Source organism: Scyliorhinus torazame, chromosome 5 (genome assembly GCF_047496885.1).
Source record: "Scyliorhinus torazame isolate Kashiwa2021f chromosome 5, sScyTor2.1, whole genome shotgun sequence".
Classification (NCBI taxonomy): Eukaryota; Metazoa; Chordata; class Chondrichthyes; order Carcharhiniformes; family Scyliorhinidae; genus Scyliorhinus; species Scyliorhinus torazame.
The window spans coordinates 10321305-10342488 of record NC_092711.1 but is presented as its reverse complement, the minus strand read 5'-3'; the positions used below and the strand labels follow the sequence as shown (position 1 = coordinate 10342488).

Sequence of the window (21184 nt, the reverse complement as noted above, 5' to 3'; positions counted from 1 at the left end):
CACTGTCAGAGGGTCAGTCCTGAGGGAGCGTCGCACTGTTAGAGGGTCAGTACTGAGTGAGTGCTGCACTGTCAGAGGGTCAGTACTGAGGGAGCGTCGCACTGTCAGAGGGTCAGTCCTGAGTGAGTGCTGCACTGTCAGAGGGTCAGTACTGAGGGAGCGCCGCACTGTCAGAGGGTCAGGACTGAGGGAGTGCTGCACTGTCTGAGGGCCAGTACTGAGGGAGCGCCGCACTGTCAGAGGGTCAGTACTGAGGGAGCGCCGCACTGTCAGAGGGTCAGTACTGAGGGAGTGCCGCACTGTCACAGCGTCAGTACTGAAGGAGTGCCGCACTGTCAGAGGGTCAGTACTGAGGGAGCGGCGCACTGTCAGAGGGTCAGTACTGAGGGAGTGCCGCAGTGTCAGAGGGTCAGTACTGAGGGAGTGCCGCACTGTCAGAGGGTCAGTACTGAGGGAGTGCCGCACTGTCAGAGGGTCAGTACTGAGGGAGTGCCGCACTGTCAGAGGGTCTGTACTGAGGGAGTGCCGCACTGTCAGAGGGTCAGTACTGAGGGAGTGCCGCACTGTCAGAGGGTCTGTACTGAGGGAGTGCCGCACTGTCAGAGGGTCTGTACTGAGGGAGTGCCGCACTGTCAGAGGGTCTGTACTGAGGGAATGCCGCACTGTCAGAGGGTCAGTACTGAGGGAGTGCCGCACTGTCAGAGGGTCAGTACTGAGGGAGTGCCGCACTGTCAGAGGGTCTGTACTGAGGAAGTGCCGCACTGTCAGAGGGTCAGTACTGATGGAGTGCCGCACTGTCAGAGGGTCAGTACTGAGGGAGCGCTGCACTGTCAGAGAGTCAGTACTGAGGGAGTGCCGCACTGTCAGAGGGTCTGTACTGAGGGAGTGCCGCACCGTCAGAGGGTCAGTACTGAGGGAGTGCCGCACTGTCAGAGGGTCAGTACTGAGGGAGCGCCGCACTGTCAGAGGGTCAGTACTGAGGGAGCGCCGCACTGTCAGAGGGTCTGTACTGAGGGAGCGCCGCACTGTCAGAGAGTCAGTACTGAGGGAGTGCCGCACTGTCAGAGGGTCAGTACTGAGGGAGTGCCGCACTGTCAGAGGGTCAGTACTGAGGAAGTGATGCACTGTCAGAGGGTCAGTACTGAGGGAGCGCCGCACTGTCAGAGGGTCAGTACTGAGGGAGCGCCGCACTGTCAGAGGGTCAGTACTGAGGAAGTGATGCACTGTCAGAGGGTCAGTACTGAGGGAGCGCCGCACTGTCAGAGGGTCAGTACTGAGGGAGCGCCGCACTGTCAGAGGGTCAGTACTGAGGGAGTGCTGCTCTGTCAGAGGGTCAGTACTGAGGGAGCGCCGCGCTGTCAGAGAGTCAGTACTGAGGGAGTGCCGCACTGTCAGAGGGTCAGTACTGGGGGAGCGCCGCACTGTCAGAGGGTCAGTACTGAGGGAGTGCCGCACTGTCAGAGGGTCAGTACTGAGGGAGTGCTGCACTGTCAGAGGGTCAGTACTGAGGAAGCGATGCACTGTCAGAGGGTCAGTACTGAGGGAGCGTTGCACTGTCAGAGGGTCAGTACTGAGGGAGTGCCGCACTGTCAGAGGGTCAGTACTGAGGGAGTGCCGCACTGTCAGAGAGTCAGTACTGAGGGAGTGCTGCACTGTCAGAGGGTCAGTACTGAGGGAGTGCCGCACTGTCAGAGGGTCAGTACTGAGGGAGCGCCGCACTGTCTGAGGGTCAGTACTGAGGGAGTGCCGCACTGTCAGAGGGTCAGTACTGAGGGAGTGCTGCACTGTCAGAGGGACAGTACTGAGGGAGTGCTGCACTGTCAGAGGGTGAGTACTGAGGGAGTGCCGCACTGTCAGAGGGTCAGTACTGAGGGAGTGCCGCACTGTCAGAGGGTCAGTACTGAGGGAGTGCTGCACTGTCAGAGGGTCAGTACTGAGGGAGTGCTGCACTGTCAGAGGGTCAGTACTGAGGAAGTGATGCACTGTCAGAGGGTCAGTACTGAGGAAGTGATGCACTGTCAGAGGGTTAATACTGAGGGAGCGCCGCACTGTCAGAGGGTCAGTACTGAGGGAGTGCCGCACTGTCAGAGGGTCAGTACTGAGGAAGTGATGCACTGTCAGAGGGTCAGTACTGAGGGAGCGCCGCACTGTCAGAGGGTCAGTACTGAGGGAGTGCCGCACTGTCAGAGGGTCAGTACTGAGGAAGTGATGCACTGTCAGAGGGTCAGTACTGAGGGAGCGCCGCACTGTCAGAGGGTCAGTACTGAGGGAGCGCCGCACTGTCAGAGGGTCAGTACTGAGGGAGTGCTGCTCTGTCAGAGGGTCAGTACTGAGGGAGCGCCGCGCTGTCAGAGTGTCAGTACTGAGGGAGTGCCGCACTGTCAGAGGGTCAGTACTGGGGGAGCGCCGCACTGTCAGAGGGTCAGTACTGAGGGAGTGCCGCACTGTCAGAGGGTCAGTACTGAGGGAGTGCTGCACTGTCAGAGGGTCAGTACTGAGGAAGCGATGCACTGTCAGAGGGTCAGTACTGAGGGAGCGTTGCACTGTCAGAGGGTCAGTACTGAGGGAGTGCCGCACTGTCAGAGGGTCAGTACTGAGGGAGTGCCGCACTGTCAGAGAGTCAGTACTGAGGGAGTGCTGCACTGTCAGAGGGTCAGTACTGAGGGAGTGCCGCACTGTCAGAGGGTCAGTACTGAGGGAGCGCCGCACTGTCAGAGGGTCAGTACTGAGGGAGTGCCGCACTGTCAGAGGGTCAGTACTGAGGGAGTGCTGCACTGTCAGAGGGACAGTACTGAGGGAGTGCTGCACTGTCAGAGGGTGAGTACTGAGGGAGTGCCGCACTGTCAGAGGGTCAGTACTGAGGGAGTGCCGCACTGTCAGAGGGTCAGTACTGAGGGAGTGCTGCACTGTCAGAGGGTCAGTACTGAGGGAGTGCCGCACTGTCACAGGGTCAGTACTGAGGGAGCGCCGCACTGTCAGAGGGTCAGTACTGAGGGAGCTCTGCACTGTCAGAGGTTCAGTACTGAGGGAGTGCCGCACTTTCAGAGGGTCAGTACAGAGGGAGTGCTGCACTGTCAGAGGGTCAGGACTGAGGGAGCACCGCACTGTCAGAGGGTCAGTACTGAGGGAGTGCCGCACTGTCAGAGGGTCAGTACTGAGGGAGTGCCGCACTGTCAGAGGGTCAGTACTGAGGGAGTGCCGCACTGTCAGAGGGTCAGTACTGAGGGAGTATTACAAGACACGCCGAGGCTCCTTCGACAGCACCTCCCAAACCCACGGCCGTTACCGTCTAGAAGGACGAGGGGGGGGGGGGCCAGCAGACACACGGGGACCCCCCCCCCCCCCCCCCCACCACCTGGAGGTTCCCCTCCGAGTCCCTCACCCTCCCGACTGGGGAATATACCGGCCGTTCCTTCGCTGTGGCTGGGTCAGAATCCTCCCTAACAGCACGGCGGGTGTACGTACCCCACACGGGACAGCAGGGGGTTCAAGATGGCGGCTCGCCCACCCACTTCTCGAGGGGAACCAGGGTTGGGCGATAAATGCTGGCAGTGTTTCACCGGGCGGCTGAATTGGTTCGCTAGACAGCTCCGATGATTTCGAACCTCGTCCGAAGACGGCGATCTCAACGTCGAAGAGATTGACCGAGCGAACAGAACATCGGCAAAATTATCATTGGGAGAACTAGCAACCCTGTCCCAAAGAAAGGCCGAGCAGCGTGCCTTAATGACTATCTCCCAGTGGCTCGGACGTCCATCATCATGAAGCGCTTCGAAAGGTTAATCATGGCACGAATCAACCCCAGCCTCCCGGATTGCCTTGATCCACTACCGTTCGCCTACCGCTGCGACAGGTCCACAGCAGACGCCATCTCCAAGGCCCTGCACTCTACCCTGGAACACCTAGATAACAAAGACACCTATGTCAGACTCCGATTTATCGACTACAGCTCAGCCTTCAACACCATCATTCCTACGAAACCCATCTCCAAACTCTGTGGCCTCCTCCCTCTGCGACTGGATCCTGAACTTTCTAACCCACAGGCCACAATCAGTAAGGATCGGCAACAACACCTCCTCCACGATCATCCTCAACACCGGTGCCCCACAAGGCTGTGTCCTCAGCCCCCTACTATACTCTTTATACACCTATGACTGTGTGGCCAAACTCCCCTCCAACTCGTTTCTCAAATTTGCTGATGACACCACCGTAGTGGGTCGGATTTCAAACAATGACGAGACAGAGTACAGGACTGAGATAGAGAATCTGGTGAACTGGTGCGATGATAATAATCTCTCTCTCAATGTCAACAAAACGAAGGAGCTCGTCATCGACTTCAGGAAGCGTAGTGGAGAGCATGCCCCTGTCTACATCAATGGGGACGAAGGAGAAAGGGTCGAGAGCTTCAAGTTTTTAGGTGTCCCGATCACCAACAACCTGTCCTGGTCCCCCCATGCCGACACGATAGTTAAGAAAGCCCACCAACGACTCTACTTTCTCAGAAGACGAAGGAAATTTGGCATGTCAGCTACGATCCTCACCAACTTCTACCGATGCACCATAGAAAGCATTCTTTCTGGTTGTATCACAGCTTGGTCTGGAGCCTGCTCTGCCCAAGACCGCAGGAAACTACAAAAGGTCGTGAATGTAGTAGCCCAGTCCATCACGCAAACCAGCCCCCCATCCATCGACTCTGTCTATAATTCCTCGGAAAGGCAGCCAGCGTAATTAAGGACCCCGCGCACCCCGGACATACTCTCTTCCCCCTCCTTCCGTCAGGAAAAAGAGACCAAAGTTTGAGGTCATGTACCAACCGACTCAAGAACAGCTTCTTCCCGACTGCCGTCAGACTTTTGAGTGGACCTACCTCGTATTAAGTTGCTCTTTTCTCTACACCTTGCTATGACTGTAACATTATATTCTGCAGTCTCTCCTTCCTTCCCTATGCATTGTTTGTACAGCATGCAAGAAGCAATACTTTTTACTGTGTACATGTGACAATAATAAATCGAATCAGATCAAGGGGGGAGCATTCCTGACAATCGAGGACCGTGACGCCGGAATGGTTGGTGCCATATTTCCTCTTTAAACGGGGGAAGTCTGTTGAGAAAAAGAGTTAATATTTCCCAGTGCTCAATTTCGAGCTGGAGCTTCATTGTTTGATAGACTGCACGTGGATATACTGGGTGACCTGATCGTCAGTCACATTTGTTACTCTTTGGAATTCCGACTCCAACCCCTTTCATTTTGTGGTCCGCAGGATCTGGCAAATTAACTCCGTGCGCCGTCGCCAAGGCGATGATTGATACCGTCACATCGGTGGTCCCGAATTCGTCACTCTGCATGATTCGCATCGTCATCTTGAACCCCCAAGTTTTCCGAAGCTTCGCGGCAGCTCTGCCTCACCGAGGCGAGCCGGCGGCCGACGCCGGATCGGCGAACGGTAAATCCTCCCCGACAGCATGAACCGCCCGCCGGCCCCCTCGCGCGCGGGCGCGGTACGCGCACCCTCACACGCGTCCGCGCTCTCGCGGGCGCACGTTCTCTTGCGCGCACGTTCACCCCCGGAGCACGTCCCGCATTTCCTCGAGCCCGCTCGCCCTCGCTCCCACGCACGCAGTTGCGCGCGCAAACGTTCATTCGCACGTCATCTTGCAGTCGTTCAACCCATAAAACCACCGCCGCCCACAACTTTCATTCGTATCGCTTTGCCTCGCAGTCGGTTGCGTCAGACACGGTGTCAGCCTTTCTGCTCCGGCGATATCCTTGCCGAGATTCACCTCCACCGACGTGAGGACCGGAGTGGGCAGCACCGTAGCATAGTGGTTAGCACAATTGCTGCACAGCTCCAGGGTCCCAGGTTCGATTCCGGCTTGGGTCACTGTGCGGAGTCTGCACATCCTCCCCGTGTGTGCGTGGGTTTCCCCCGGGTGGTCCGGTTTCCTCCCACAGTCCAAAGATGTGCGGGTTAGGTGGATTGGCCACGATAAATTGCCCTTAGTGTCCAAAATTGCCCTTAGTGTTGGGTGGGGTTACTGGGTTATGGGGATAGGGTGGAGGTGTGGGCTTGGGTGGGGTGCTCTTTCCAAGAGCCGGTGCAGACTCGATGGGCCGAATGGCCTCCTTCTGCACTGTAAATTCTATGATAAAGAACTGGCAGGTGACCTGTCTCCAGCTCGGTTTGTAGGGGCTGGAGGAGGTTACAGAGATAGGGAGGGGTGTAGGGGCTGGAGGAGGTTACAGAGATAGGGAGGGGTGTAGGGGCTGGAGGAGGTTACAGAGATAGGGAGGGGTGTAGGGGGCTGGAGGAGGTTACAGAGATAGGGAGGGGTGTAGGGGCAGGAGGAGGTTACAGAGATAGGGAGGGGTGTAGGGGGCTGGAGGAGGTTACAGAGATAGGGAGGGGTGTAGGGGGCTGGAGGAGGTTACAGAGATAGGGAGGGGTGTAGGGGGCTGGAGGAGGTTACAGAGATAGGGAGGGGTGTAGGGGGCTGGAGGAGTTTACAGAGATAGGGAAGGGTGTAGGGGGCTGGAGGAGGTTACAGAGATAGGGAGGGGTGTAGGGGCTGGGGGAGGTTACAGAGATAGGGAGGGGCGTAGGGGCTGGAGGAGGTTACAGAGATAGGGAGGGTTGTAGGGGCTGGAGGAGGTTACAGAGATAGGGAGGGTTGTAGGGGCTGGAGGAGGTTACAGAGATAGGGAGGGTTGTAGGGGATGGAGGTGGTTACATAGATAGGGAGGGTTGTAGGGGCTGGAGGAGGTTACAGAGATAGGGAGGGGTGTAGGGGGCTGGAGGAGGTTACAGAGATAGGGAGGGGTGTAGGGGCAGGAAGAGGTTACAGAGATAGGGAGGGGTGTAGGGGGCTGGAGGAGGTTACAGAGATAGGGAGGGGTGTAGGGGATGGAGGAGGTTACAGAGATAGGGAGGGGTGTAGGGGGCTGGAGGAGGTTACAGAGATAGGGAGGGGTGTAGGGGGCTGGAGGAGGTTACAGAGATAGGGAGGGGTGTAGGGGGCTGGAGGAGGTTACAGAGCTAGGGAGGGGTGTAGGGGATGGAGGAGGTTACAGAGATAGGGAGGGGTGTAGGGGGCTGGAGGAGGTTACAGAGATAGGGAGGGGTGTAGGGGGCTGGAGGAGGTTACAGAGATAGGGAAGGGTGTAGGGGGCTGGAGGAGGTTACAGAGATAGGGAGGGGTGTAGGGGCTGGGGTAGGTTACAGAGATAGGGAGGGGCGTAGGGGCTGGAGGAGGTTACAGAGATAGGGAGGGTTGTAGGGGCTGGAGGAGGTTACAGAGATAGGGAGGGTTGTAGGGGCTGGAGGAGGTTACAGAGATAGGGAGGGTTGTAGGGGATGGAGGTGGTTACATAGATAGGGAGGGTTGTAGGGGCTGGAGGAGGTTACAGAGATAGGGAGTGTTGTAGGGGATGGAGGTGGTTACATAGATAGGGAGAGTTGTAGGGGCTGGAGGAGGTTACAGAGATAGGGAGGGGTGAAGGGGGCAGGAGGAGGTTACAGAGATAGGGAGGGGTGTAGGGGCTGGAGGAGGTTACAGAGATAGGGAGGGGTGTAGGGGGCTGGAGGAGGTTACAGAGATAGGGAGTGGTGTAGGGGGCTGGAGGAGGTTACAGAGATAGGGAGGGTTGTAGGGGGCTGGAGGAGGTTACAGAGATAGGGAGGGTTGTAGGGGGCTGGAGGAGGTTACAGAGATAGGGAGGGGTGTAGGGGCTGGAGGAGGTTACAGAGATAGGGAGGGGTGTAGGGGCTGGAGGAGGTTACAGAGATAGGGAGGGGTGTAGGGGCTGGAGGAGGTTACAGAGATAGGGAGGGTTGTAGGGACTGGAGGAGGTTACAGAGATAGGGAGGGGTGTAGGGGCTGGAGGAGGTTACAGAGATAGGGAGGGGTGTGGGGGCTAGAGGAGGTTACAGAGATAGGGAGGGGTGTAGGGGGCTGAAGGCGGTTACAGAGATAGGGAGGGGTGTGGGGGCTAGAGGAGGTTACAGAGATAGGGAGGGGTGTAGGGGGCTGGAGGTGGTTACAGAGATTGGGAGGGTTGTAGGGGCTGGAGGAGGTTACAGAGATAGGGAGGGTTGTAGGGGCCTGGAGGAGGTTACAGAGATAGGGAGGGGTGTAGGGGGCTGGAGGAGGTTACAGAGATAGGAAGGGGCGTAGGGGCTGGAGGAGGTTACAGAGATAGGGAGGGTTGTAGGGGCTGGAGGAGGTTACAGAGATAGGGAGGGTTGTAGGGGCTGGAGGAGGTTACAGAGATAGGGAGGGGTGTAGGGGCTGGGGGAGGTTACAGAGATAGGGAGGGGTGTAGGGGGCTGGAGGAGGTTACAGAGATAGGGAGGGGTGTAGGGGCTGGAGGAGGTTACAGAGATAGGGAGGGTTGTAGGGGGCTGGAGGAGGTTACAGAGATAGGGAGGGGTGTAGGGGGCTGAAGGAGGTTATAGACATAGGGAGGGGTGTGGGGGCTAGAGGAGGTTACAGAGATAGGGAGGGGTGTAGGGGGCTGGAGGAGGATACAGAGATTGGGAGGGTTGTAGGGGCTGGAGGAGGTTACAGAGATAGGGAGGGTTGTAGGGGCCTGGAGGAGGTTACAGAGATAGGGAGGGGTGTAGGGGGCTGGAGGAGGTTACAGAGATAGGGAGGGGCGTAGGGGCTGGAGGAGGTTACAGAGATAGGGAGGGTTGTAGGGGCTGGAGGAGGTTACAGAGATAGGGAGGGTTGTAGGAGCTGGAGGAGGTGACAGAGATAGGGAGGGGTGTAGTGGCTGGGGGAGGTTACAGAGATAGGGAGGGTTGTAGGGGGCTGGAGGAGGTTACAGAGATAGGGAGGGGTGTAGGGGCTGGAGGAGGTTACAGAGATAGGGAGGGGTGTAGGGTCCGGAGGAGAATACAGAGATAGGGAGGGGTGTAGGGGGCTGGAGGAGGTTACAGAGATAGGGAGGGATGTAGGGGGCTGGAGGAGGTTACAGAGATAGGGAGGATTGAAGGGGCTGGAGGAGGTTACAGAGATAGGGAGGGATGTAGGGGGCTGGAGGAGGTTACAGAGATAGGGAGGGATGTAGGGGGCTGGAGGAGGTTACAGAGATAGGGAGGGGTGTAGGGGCTGGAGGAGAATACAGAGATAGGGAGGGGTGTAGGGGGCTGGAGGAGGTTACAGAGATAGGGAGGGATGTAGGGGGCTGGAGGAGGTTACAGAGATAGGGAGGGGTGTAGGGGCTGGAGGAGAATACAGAGATAGGGAGGGGTGTAGGGGGCTGGAGGAGGTTACAGAGATAGGGAGGGGTGTAGGGGGCTGGAGGAGGTTACAGAGATAGGGAGGGGTGTAGGGGGCTGGAGGAGGTTACAGAGATAGGGAGGGATGTAGGAGGTTACAGAGATAGGGAGGGGTGTAGGGGCTGGAGGAGGTTACAGAGATAGGGAGGGATGTAGGGGGCTGGCGGAGGTTACAGAGATAGGGAGGGGTGTAGGGGCTGGAGGAGGTTACAGAGATAGGGAGGGGTGTAGGGGGCAGGAGGAGGTTACAGAGATAGGGAGGGGCGTAGGGGCTGGAGGAGGTTACAGAGATAGGGAGGGGTGTAGGGGCTGGAGGAGGTTACAGAGATAGGGAGGGGTGTAGGGGACAGGAGGAGGTTACAGAGATAGGGAGGGGTGTAGGGGCTGGAGGAGGTTACAGAGATAGGGAGGGGTGTAGGGGGCTGGAGGAGGTTACAGAGATAGGGAGGGGTGTAGGGGGCTGGAGGAGGTTACAGAGATAGGGAGGGTTGTAGGGGCTGGAGGAGGTTACAGAGATAGGGAGGGGTGTAGGGGCTGGAGGAGGTTACAGAGATAGGGAGGGGTGTAGCGGCTGGAGGAGGTTACAGAGATAGGGAGGGGTGTAGGGGCTGGAGGAGGTTACAGAGATAGGGAGGGGTGTAGGGGCTGGAGGAGGTTACAGAGATAGGGAGGGTTGTAGGGACTGGAGGAGGTTACAGAGATAGGGAGGGGTGTAGGGGCTGGAGAAGGTTACAGAGATAGGGAGGTGTGTGTGGGCTAGAGGAGGTTACAGAGATAGGGAGGGGTGTAGGGAGCTGAAGGAGGTTACAGAGATAGGGAGGGGTGTAGGGGCTGGAGGAGGTTACAGAGATAGGGAGGGGTGTAGGGGCTGGAGGAGGTTACAGAGCTAGGGAGAGTTGTAGGGACTGGAGGAGGTTACAGAGATAGGGAGGGGTGTAGGGGCTGGAGGAGGTTACAGAGATAGGGAGGGGTGTGGGGGCTAGAGGAGGTTACAGAGATAGGGAGGGGTGTAGGGGGCTGAAGGAGGTTACAGAGATAGGGAGGGGTGTGGGGGCTAGAGGAGGTTACAGAGATAGGGAGGGGTGTAGGGGGCTGGAGGAGGTTACAGAGATTGGGAGGGTTGTAGGGGCTGGAGGAGGTTACAGAGATAGGGAGGGTTGTAGGGGCCTGGACGAGGTTACAGAGATAGGGAGGGGTGTAGGGGGCTGGAGGAGGTTACAGAGATAGGGAGGGGCGTAGGGGCTGGAGGAGGTTACAGAGATAGGGAGGGTTGTAGGGGCTGGAGGAGGTTACAGAGATAGGGAGGGTTGTAGGGGCTGGAGGAGGTTACAGAGATAGGGAGGGGTGTAGGGGCTGCGGGAGGTTACAGAGATAGGGAGGGTTGTAGGGGGCTGGAGGAGGTTACAGAGATAGGGAGGGGTGTAGGGGCTGGAGGAGGTTACAGAGATAGGGAGGGGTGTAGGGGCTGGAGGAGGTTACAGAGATAGGGAGGGGTGTAGGGGGCTGGAGGAGGTTACAGAGATAGGGAGGGTTGTAGGGGCTGGAGGAGGTTACAGAGATAGGGAGGGGTGTAGGGGGCTGGAGGAGGTTACAGAGATAGGGAGGGGTGTAGGGGCTGGAGGAGGTTACAGAGATAGGGAGGGGTGTAGGGGGCTGGAGGAGGTTACAGAGATAGGGAGGGGTGTAGGGGGCTGGAGGAGGTTACAGAGATAGGGAGGGGTGTAGGGGGCTGGAGGAGTTTACAGAGATAGGGAGTGGTGTGGGGGCTAGAGGAGGTTACAGAGATAGGGAGGGGTGTAGGGGCTGGAGGAGGTTACAGAGATAGGGAGGGGTGTAGGGGCTGGAGGAGGTTACAGAGATAGGGAGGGGTGTAGGGGCTGCAGGAGGTTACAGAGATAGGGAGGGGTGTAGTGGGCTGGAGGAGGTTACAGAGACAGGGAGGAGTGTAGGGGCTGGAGGAGGTTACAGAGATAGGGAGGGGTGTAGGGGCTGGAGGAGGTTACAGAGATAGGGAGGGGTGTAGGGGCTGGAGGAGGTTACAGAGATAGGGAGGGGTGTTGGGGCTGGAGGAGGGTACAGAGATAGGGAGGGCTGTGGGGGCTAGAGGAGGTTACAGAGATAGGGAGGGGTGTAGGGGCTGGAGGAGGTTACAGGGATAGGGAGGGGTGTAGGGGCTGGAGGAGGTTACAGAGATAGGGAGGGGTGTAGGGGCTGGAGGAGGTTACAGAGATAGGGAGGGGTGTAGTGGGCTGGAGGAGGTTACAGAGATAGGGAGGAGTGGAGGGGCTGGAGGAGGTTACAGAGATAGGGAGGGGTGTAGGGGCTGGAGGAGGTTACAGAGATAGGGAGGGGTGTAGGGGCTGGAGGAGGTTACAGAGATAGGGAGGGGTGTAGGGGCTGAAGGAGGTTACAGAGATAGGGAGGGGTGTAGGGGCTGGAGGAGGTTACAGAGATAGGGAGGGGTGTAGGGGCTGGAGGAGGTTACAGAGATAGGGAGGGGTGTAGGGGCTGGAGGAGGTTACAGAGATAGGGAGGGGTGTAGTGGGCTGGAGGAGGTTACAGAGATAGGGAGGAGTGTAGGGGCTAGAGGAGGTTACAGAGATAGGGAGGGGTGTAGGGAGCTGAAGGAGGTTACAGAGATAGGGAGGGGTGTAGGGGCTGGAGGAGGTTACAGAGATAGGGAGGGGTGTAGGGGCTGGAGGAGGTTACAGAGCTAGGGAGGGTTGTAGGGACTGGAGGAGGTTACAGAGATAGGGAGGGGTGTAGGGGCTGGAGGAGGTTACAGAGATAGGGAGGGGTGTGGGGGCTAGAGGAGGTTACAGAGATAGGGAGGGGTGTAGGGGGCTGAAGGAGGTTACAGAGATAGGGAGGGGTGTGGGGGCTAGAGGAGGTTACAGAGATAGGGAGGGGTGTAGGGGGCTGGAGGAGGTTACAGAGATTGGGAGGGTTGTAGGGGCTGGAGGAGGTTACAGAGATAGGGAGGGTTGTAGGGGCCTGGACGAGGTTACAGAGATAGGGAGGGGTGTAGGGGGCTGGAGGAGGTTACAGAGATAGGGAGGGGCGTAGGGGCTGGAGGAGGTTACAGAGATAGGGAGGGTTGTAGGGGCTGGAGGAGGTTACAGAGATAGGGAGGGTTGTAGGTGCTGGAGGATGTTACAGAGATAGGGAGGGGTGTAGGGGGCTGGAGGAGGTTACAGAGATAGGGAGGGATGTAGGGGGCTGGAGGAGGTTACAGAGATAGGGAGGGGTGTAGGGGCTGGAGGAGAATACAGAGATAGGGAGGGGTGTAGGGGGCTGGAGGAGGTTACAGAGATAGGGAGGGGTGTAGGGGGCTGGAGGAGGTTACAGAGATAGGGAGGGGTGTAGGGGGCTGGAGGAGGTTACAGAGATAGGGAGGGATGTAGGAGGTTACAGAGATAGGGAGGGGTGTAGGGGCTGGAGGAGGTTACAGAGATAGGGAGGGATGTAGGGGGCTGGCGGAGGTTACAGAGATAGGGAGGGGTGTAGGGGCTGGAGGAGGTTACAGAGATAGGGAGGGGTGTAGGGGGCAGGAGGAGGTTACAGAGATAGGGAGGGGCGTAGGGGCTGGAGGAGGTTACAGAGATAGGGAGGGGTGTAGGGGCTGGAGGAGGTTACAGAGATAGGGAGGGGTGTAGGGGACAGGAGGAGGTTACAGAGATAGGGAGGGGTGTAGGGGCTGGAGGAGGTTACAGAGATAGGGAGGGGTGTAGGGGGCTGGAGGAGGTTACAGAGATAGGGAGGGGTGTAGGGGGCTGGAGGAGGTTACAGAGATAGGGAGGGTTGTAGGGGCTGGAGGAGGTTACAGAGATAGGGAGGGGTGTAGGGGCTGGAGGAGGTTACAGAGATAGGGAGGGGTGTAGCGGCTGGAGGAGGTTACAGAGATAGGGAGGGGTGTAGGGGCTGGAGGAGGTTACAGAGATAGGGAGGGGTGTAGGGGCTGGAGGAGGTTACAGAGATAGGGAGGGTTGTAGGGACTGGAGGAGGTTACAGAGATAGGGAGGGGTGTAGGGGCTGGAGAAGGTTACAGAGATAGGGAGGTGTGTGTGGGCTAGAGGAGGTTACAGAGATAGGGAGGGGTGTAGGGAGCTGAAGGAGGTTACAGAGATAGGGAGGGGTGTAGGGGCTGGAGGAGGTTACAGAGATAGGGAGGGGTGTAGGGGCTGGAGGAGGTTACAGAGCTAGGGAGGGTTGTAGGGACTGGAGGAGGTTACAGAGATAGGGAGGGGTGTAGGGGCTGGAGGAGGTTACAGAGATAGGGAGGGGTGTGGGGGCTAGAGGAGGTTACAGAGATAGGGAGGGGTGTAGGGGGCTGAAGGAGGTTACAGAGATAGGGAGGGGTGTGGGGGCTAGAGGAGGTTACAGAGATAGGGAGGGGTGTAGGGGGCTGGAGGAGGTTACAGAGATTGGGAGGGTTGTAGGGGCTGGAGGAGGTTACAGAGATAGGGAGGGTTGTAGGGGCCTGGACGAGGTTACAGAGATAGGGAGGGGTGTAGGGGGCTGGAGGAGGTTACAGAGATAGGGAGGGGCGTAGGGGCTGGAGGAGGTTACAGAGATAGGGAGGGTTGTAGGGGCTGGAGGAGGTTACAGAGATAGGGAGGGTTGTAGGGGCTGGAGGAGGTTACAGAGATAAGGAGGGGTGTAGGGGCTGCGGGAGGTTACAGAGATAGGGAGGGTTGTAGGGGGCTGGAGGAGGTTACAGAGATAGGGAGGGGTGTAGGGGCTGGAGGAGGTTACAGAGATAGGGAGGGGTGTAGGGGCTGGAGGAGGTTACAGAGATAGGGAGGGGTGTAGGGGGCTGGAGGAGGTTACAGAGATAGGGAGGGTTGTAGGGGCTGGAGGAGGTTACAGAGATAGGGAGGGGTGTAGGGGGCTGGAGGAGGTTACAGAGATAGGGAGGGGTGTAGGGGCTGGAGGAGGTTACAGAGATAGGGAGGGGTGTAGGGGGCTGGAGGAGGTTACAGAGATAGGGAGGGGTGTAGGGGGCTGGAGGAGGTTACAGAGATAGGGAGGGGTGTAGGGGGCTGGAGGAGTTTACAGAGATAGGGAGGGGTGTGGGGGCTAGAGGAGGTTACAGAGATAGGGAGGGGTGTAGGGGCTGGAGGAGGTTACAGAGATAGGGAGGGGTGTAGGGGCTGGAGGAGGTTACAGAGATAGGGAGGGGTGTAGGGGCTGCAGGAGGTTACAGAGATAGGGAGGGGTGTAGTGGGCTGGAGGAGGTTACAGAGACAGGGAGGAGTGTAGGGGCTGGAGGAGGTTACAGAGATAGGGAGGGGTGTAGGGGCTGGAGGAGGTTACAGAGATAGGGAGGGGTGTAGGGGCTGGAGGAGGTTACAGAGATAGGGAGGGGTGTTGGGGCTGGAGGAGGGTACAGAGATAGGGAGGGCTGTGGGGGCTAGAGGAGGTTACAGAGATAGGGAGGGGTGTAGGGGCTGGAGGAGGTTACAGGGATAGGGAGGGGTGTAGGGGCTGGAGGAGGTTACAGAGATAGGGAGGGGTGTAGGGGCTGGAGGAGGTTACAGAGATAGGGAGGGGTGTAGTGGGCTGGAGGAGGTTACAGAGATAGGGAGGAGTGGAGGGGCTGGAGGAGGTTACAGAGATAGGGAGGGGTGTAGGGGCTGGAGGAGGTTACAGAGATAGGGAGGGGTGTAGGGGCAGGAGGAGGTTACAGAGATAGGGAGGGGTGTAGGGGCTGGAGGAGGTTACAGAGATAGGGAGGGGTGTAGGGGCTGGAGGAGGTTACAGAGATAGGGAGGGGTGTAGGGGCTGGAGGAGGTTACAGAGATAGGGAGGGGTGTAGGGGCTGGAGGAGGTTACAGAGATAGGGAGGGGTGTAGTGGGCTGGAGGAGGTTACAGAGATAGGGAGGAGTGTAGGGGCTAGAGGAGGTTACAGAGATAGGGAGGGGTGTAGGGAGCTGAAGGAGGTTACAGAGATAGGGAGGGGTGTAGGGGCTGGAGGAGGTTACAGAGATAGGGAGGGGTGTAGGGGCTGGAGGAGGTTACAGAGCTAGGGAGGGTTGTAGGGACTGGAGGAGGTTACAGAGATAGGGAGGGGTGTAGGGGCTGGAGGAGGTTACAGAGATAGGGAGGGGTGTGGGGGCTAGAGGAGGTTACAGAGATAGGGAGGGGTGTAGGGGGCTGAAGGAGGTTACAGAGATAGGGAGGGGTGTGGGGGCTAGAGGAGGTTACAGAGATAGGGAGGGGTGTAGGGGGCTGGAGGAGGTTACAGAGATTGGGAGGGTTGTAGGGGCTGGAGGAGGTTACAGAGATAGGGAGGGTTGTAGGGGCCTGGACGAGGTTACAGAGATAGGGAGGGGTGTAGGGGGCTGGAGGAGGTTACAGAGATAGGGAGGGGCGTAGGGGCTGGAGGAGGTTACAGAGATAGGGAGGGTTGTAGGGGCTGGAGGAGGTTACAGAGATAGGGAGGGTTGTAGGGGCTGGAGGAGGTTACAGAGATAGGGAGGGGTGTAGGGGCTGTGGGAGGTTACAGAGATAGGGAGGGTTGTAGGGGGCTGGAGGAGGTTACAGAGATAGGGAGGGGTGTAGGGGCTGGAGGAGGTTACAGAGATAGGGAGGGGTGTAGGGGCTGGAGGAGGTTACAGAGATAGGGAGGGGTGTAGGGGGCTGGAGGAGGTTACAGAGATAGGGAGGGTTGTAGGGGCTGGAGGAGGTTACAGAGATAGGGAGGGGTGTAGGGGGCTGGAGGAGGTTACAGAGATAGGGAGGGGTGTAGGGGCTGGAGGAGGTTACAGAGATAGGGAGGGGTGTAGGGGGCTGGAGGAGGTTACAGAGATAGGGAGGGGTGTAGGGGGCTGGAGGAGGTTACAGAGATAGGGAGGGGTGTAGGGGGCTGGAGGAGTTTACAGAGATAGGGAGGGGTGTGGGGGCTAGAGGAGGTTACAGAGATAGGGAGGGGTGTAGGGGCTGGAGGAGGTTACAGAGATAGGGAGGGGTGTAGGGGCTGGAGGAGGTTACAGAGATAGGGAGGGGTGTAGGGGCTGCAGGAGGTTACAGAGATAGGGAGGGGTGTAGTGGGCTGGAGGAGGTTACAGAGACAGGGAGGAGTGTAGGGGCTGGAGGAGGTTACAGAGATAGGGAGGGGTGTAGGGGCTGGAGGAGGTTACAGAGATAGGGAGGGGTGTAGGGGCTGGAGGAGGTTACAGAGATAGGGAGGGGTGTTGGGGCTGGAGGAGGGTACAGAGATAGGGAGGGCTGTGGGGGCTAGAGGAGGTTACAGAGATAGGGAGGGGTGTAGGGGCTGGAGGAGGTTACAGGGATAGGGAGGGGTGTAGGGGCTGGAGGAGGTTACAGAGATAGGGAGGGGTGTAGGGGCTGGAGGAGGTTACAGAGATAGGGAGGGGTGTAGTGGGCTGGAGGAGGTTACAGAGATAGGGAGGAGTGGAGGGGCTGGAGGAGGTTACAGAGATAGGGAGGGGTGTAGGGGCTGGAGGAGGTTACAGAGATAGGGAGGGGTGTAGGGGCTGGAGGAGGTTACAGAGATAGGGAGGGGTGTAGGGGCTGGAGGAGGTTACAGAGATAGGGAGGGGTGTAGGGGCTGGAGGAGGTTACAGAGATAGGGAGGGGTGTAGGGGCTGGAGGAGGTTACAGAGATAGGGAGGGGTGTAGGGGCTGGAGGAGGTTACAGAGATAGGGAGGGGTGTAGTGGGCTGGAGGAGGTTACAGAGATAGGGAGGAGTGTAGGGGCTGGAGGAGGGTACAGAGATAGGGAGGGGTGTAGGGGCTGGAGGAGGTTACAGAGATAGGGAGGGGTGTAGGGGCTGGAGGAGGTTACAGAGATAGGGAGGGGTATAGGGGCTGGAGGAGGTTACAGAGATAGGGAGGGTTGTAGGGGCTGGAGGAGGTTACAGAGATAGGGAGGGGTATAGGGGCTGGAGGAGGTTACAGAGATAGGGAGGGTTGTAGGGGCCTGGAGGAGGTTACAGAGATAGGGAGGGGTGTAGGGGGCTGGAGGAGGTTACAGAGATAGGGAGGGGTGTAGGGGGCTGGAGGAGGTTACAGAAATAGGGAGGGGCGTGGGGGCTGGAGGAGGTTACAGAGATAGGGAGGGGTGTGGGGGCTAGAGGAGGTTACAGAGATAGGGAGGGGTGTGGGGGCTGGAGGAGGTTACAGAGATAGGGAGGGTTGTAGGGGCCTGGAGGAGGTTACAGAGATAGGGAGGGGTGTAGGGGGCTGGAGGAGGTTACAGAGATAGGGAGGGGTGTAGGGGGCTGGAGGAGGTTACAGAGATAGGGAGGGGCGTAGGGGCTGGAGGAGGTTACAGAGATAGGGAGGGGTGTGGGGGCTAGAGGAGGTTACAGAGATAGGGAGGGGTGTGGGGGCTGGAGTAGGTTACAGAGATAGGGAGGGGTGTAGGGACTGGAGGAGGTTACAGAGATAGGGAGGGTTGTAGGGGCTGGAGGAGGTTACAGAGATAGGGAGGGGTGAAGGGGCTGGAGGAGGTTACAGAGATAGGGAGGGGTGTAGGGGGCTGGAGGAGGTTACAGAGATAGGGAGGGATGTAGGGGGCTGGAGGAGGTTACAGAGATAGGGAGGGGTGTAGGGGCTGGAGGAGAATACAGAGATAGGGAGGGGTGTAGGGGGCTGGAGGAGGTTACAGAGATAGGGAGGGATGTAGGGGGCTGGAGGAGGTTACAGAGATAGGGAGGGGTGAAGGGGCTGGAGGAGGTTACAGAGATAGGGAGGGGTGTAGGGGGCTGGAGGAGGTTACAGAGATAGGGAGGGGTGTAGGGGGCTGAAGGAGGTTACAGAGATAGGGAGGGGTGTGGGGGCTAGAGGAGGTTACAGAGATAGGGAGGGGTGTAGGGGGCTGGAGGAGGTTACAGAGATAGGGAGGGGTGTAGGGTGCTGGAGGAGGTTACAGAGATTGGGAGGGTTGTAGGGGCTGGAGGAGGTTACAGAGATAGGGAGGGTTGTAGGGGCCTGGAGGAGGTTACAGAGATAGGGAGGGGTGTAGGGGGCTGGAGGAGGTTACAGAGATAGGGAGGGGCGTAGGGGCTGGAGGAGGTTACAGAGATAGGGAGGGTTGTAGGGGCTGGAGGAGGTTACAGAGATAGGGAGGGTTGTAGGGGCTGGAGGAGGTTACAGAGATAGGGAGGGGTGTAGGGGCTGGGGGAGGTTACAGAGATAGGGACGGTTGTAGGGGGCTGGAGGAGGTTACAGAGATAGGGAGGGGTGTAGGGGCTGGAGGAGGTTACAGAGATAGGGAGGGGTGTAGGGGCTGGAGGAGGTTACAGAGATAGGGAGGGGTGTAGGGGGCTGGAGGAGGTTACAGAGATAGGGAGGGGTGTAGGGGCTGGAGGAGGTTACAGAGATAGGGAGGGGTGTAGGGGGCTGGAGGAATATCAGAGATAGGGAGGGGTGTAGGGGCTGGAAGAGGTTACAGAGATAGGGAGGGGTGTAGGGGGCTGGAGGAGTTTACAGAGATAGGGAGGGGTGTGGGGGCTAGAGGAGGTTACAGAGATAGGGAGGGGTGTAGGGGCTGGAGGAGGTTACAGAGATAGGGAGGGGTGTAGGGGCTGGAGGAGGTTACAGAGATAGGGAGGGGTGTAGGCGCTGGAGCAGGTTACAGAGATAGGGAGGGGTGTAGTGGGCTGGAGGAGGTTACAGAGACAGGGAGGAGTGTAGGGGCTGGAAGAGGTTACAGAGATAGGGAGGGGTGTAGGGGCTGGATGAGGTTACAGAGATAGGGAGGGGTGTAGGGGCTGGAGGAGGTTACAGAGATAGGGAGGGGTGTAGGGGCTGGAGGAGGTTACAGAGATAGGGAGGGGTGTAGGGGCTGGAGGAGGTTACAGAGATAGGGAAGGGTGTAGTGGGCTGGAGGAGGTTACAGAGATAGGGAGGAGTGTAGGGGCTGGAGGAGGTTACAGAGATAGGGAGGGGTGTAGGGGCTGGAGGAGGTTACAGAGATAGGGAGGGGTGTAGGGGCTGGAGGAGGTTACAGAGATAGGGAGGGGTGTAGGGGCTGGAGGAGGTTACAGAGATAGGGAGGGGTGTAGGGGCTGGAGGGGTTACAGAGATAGGGAGGGGTGTAGGGGCTGGAGGAGGTTACAGAGATAGGGAGGGGTGTAGGGGCTGGAGGAGGTTACAGAGATAGGGAGGGGTGTAGGGGCTGGAGGAGGTTACAGAGATAGGGAGGGGTGTAGGGGGCTGGAGGAGGTTACAGAGATAGGGAGGGGTGTAGGGGCTGGAGGAGGTTACAGAGATAGGGAGGGGTGTAGGGGGCTGGAGGAGGTTACAGAGATAGGGAGGGGTGTAGGGGCTGGAGGAGGTTACAGAGATAGGGAGGGGTGTAGGGGGCTGGAGGAGGTTACAGAGATAGGGAGGGGTGTAGGGGGCTGGAGGAGGTTACAGAGATAGGGAGGGGTGTAGGGGGCTGGAGAGGTTTACAGAGATAGGGAGGGGTGTGGGAGCTAGAGGAGGTTACAGAGGTAGGGAAGGGTGTAGGGGCTGGAGGAGGTTACAGAGATAGGGAGGGGTGTAGGGGCTGGAGGAGGTTACAAAGATAGGGCGGGGTGTAGGGGCTGGAGGAGGTTACAGAGATAGGGAGGGGTGTAGTGGGCTGGAGGAGGTTACAGAGATAGGGAGGAGTGTAGGGGCTGGAGGAGGTTACAGAGATAGGGAGGGGTGTAGGGGCTGGAGGAGGTTACAGAGATAGGGAGGGGTGTTGGGGCTGGAGGAGGTTACAGAGATAGGGAGGGGTGTGGGGGCTAGAGGAGGTTACAGAGATAGGGAGGGGTGTAGGGGCTGGAGGAGGTTACAGAGATAGGGAGGGGTGTAGGGGCTGGAGGAGGTTACAGAGATAGGGAGGGGTGTAGGGGCTGGAGGAGGTTACAGAGATAGGGAGGGGTGTAGTGGGCTGGAGGAGGTTACAGAGATAGGGAGGAGTGTAGGGGCTGGAGGAGGTTACAGAGATAGGGAGGCGTGTAGGGGCTGGAGGAGGTTACAGAGATAGGGAGGGGTGTAGGGGCTGGAGGAGGTTACAGAGATAGGGAGGGGTGTAGGGGCTGGAGGAGGTTACAGAGATAGGGAGGGGTGTAGGGGCTGGAGGAGGTTACAGAGATACGGAGGGGTGTAGGGGCTGGAGGAGGTTACAGACATAGGGAGGGGTGTAGGGGCTGGAGGAGGTTACAGAGATAGGGAGGGGTGTAGTGGGCTGGAGGAGGTTACAGAGATAGGGAGGAGTGTAGGGGCTGGAGGAGGTTACAGAGATAGGGAGGGGTGTAGGGGCTGGAGGAGGTTACAGAGATAGGGAGGGGTGTAGGGGCTGGAGGAGGTTACAGGGATAGGGAGGGGTGTAGGGGCTGGAGGAGGTTACAGAGATAGGGAGGGGTGTAGTTGGCTGGAGGAGGTTACAGAGATAGGGAGGAGTGTAGGGGCTGGAGGAGGTTACAGAGATAGGGAGGGGTGTAGGGGCTGGAGAAGGTTACAGAGATAGGGAGGGGTGTAGGGGCTGGAGGAGGTTACAGAGATAGGGAGGGGTATAGGGGCTGGAGGAGGTTACAGAGATAGGGAGGGTTGTAGGGGCTGGAGGAGGTTACAGAGATAGGGAGGGGTATAGGGGCTGGAGGAGGTTACAGAGATAGGGAGGGTTGTAGGGGCTGGAGGAGGTTACAGAGATAGGGAGGGGTGTAGGGACTGGAGGAGGTTACAGAGATAGGGAGGGTTGTAGGGGCTGGAGGAGGTTACAGAGATAGGGAGGGGTGTAGGGGCTGGAGGAGGTTACAGAGATAGGGAGGGGTGTAGGGGCTGGAGGAGGTTACAGAGATAGGGAGGGGTATAGGGGCTGGAGGAGGTTACAGAGATAGGGAGGGTTGTAGGGGCCTGGAGGAGGTTACAGAGATAGGGAGGGGTGTAGCGGGCTGGAG

At 58.4% G+C, this 21184-nt stretch overlaps 1 protein-coding gene across 1 annotated transcript in view; it reads left to right on the top strand.

Moving 5' to 3' along the window:
* Positions 1–21184, top strand: part of LOC140418170 (protein mono-ADP-ribosyltransferase PARP14-like) — a 314190-nt gene that overhangs the window by 139498 nt on the left and 153508 nt on the right. Inside the window, exon 8 of the mRNA XM_072501594.1 lies at positions 5261–5443. Within this exon, the coding sequence (XP_072357695.1) occupies positions 5261–5443 (183 nt within the window). The remainder of the gene's footprint in view (positions 1–5260; positions 5444–21184) is intronic.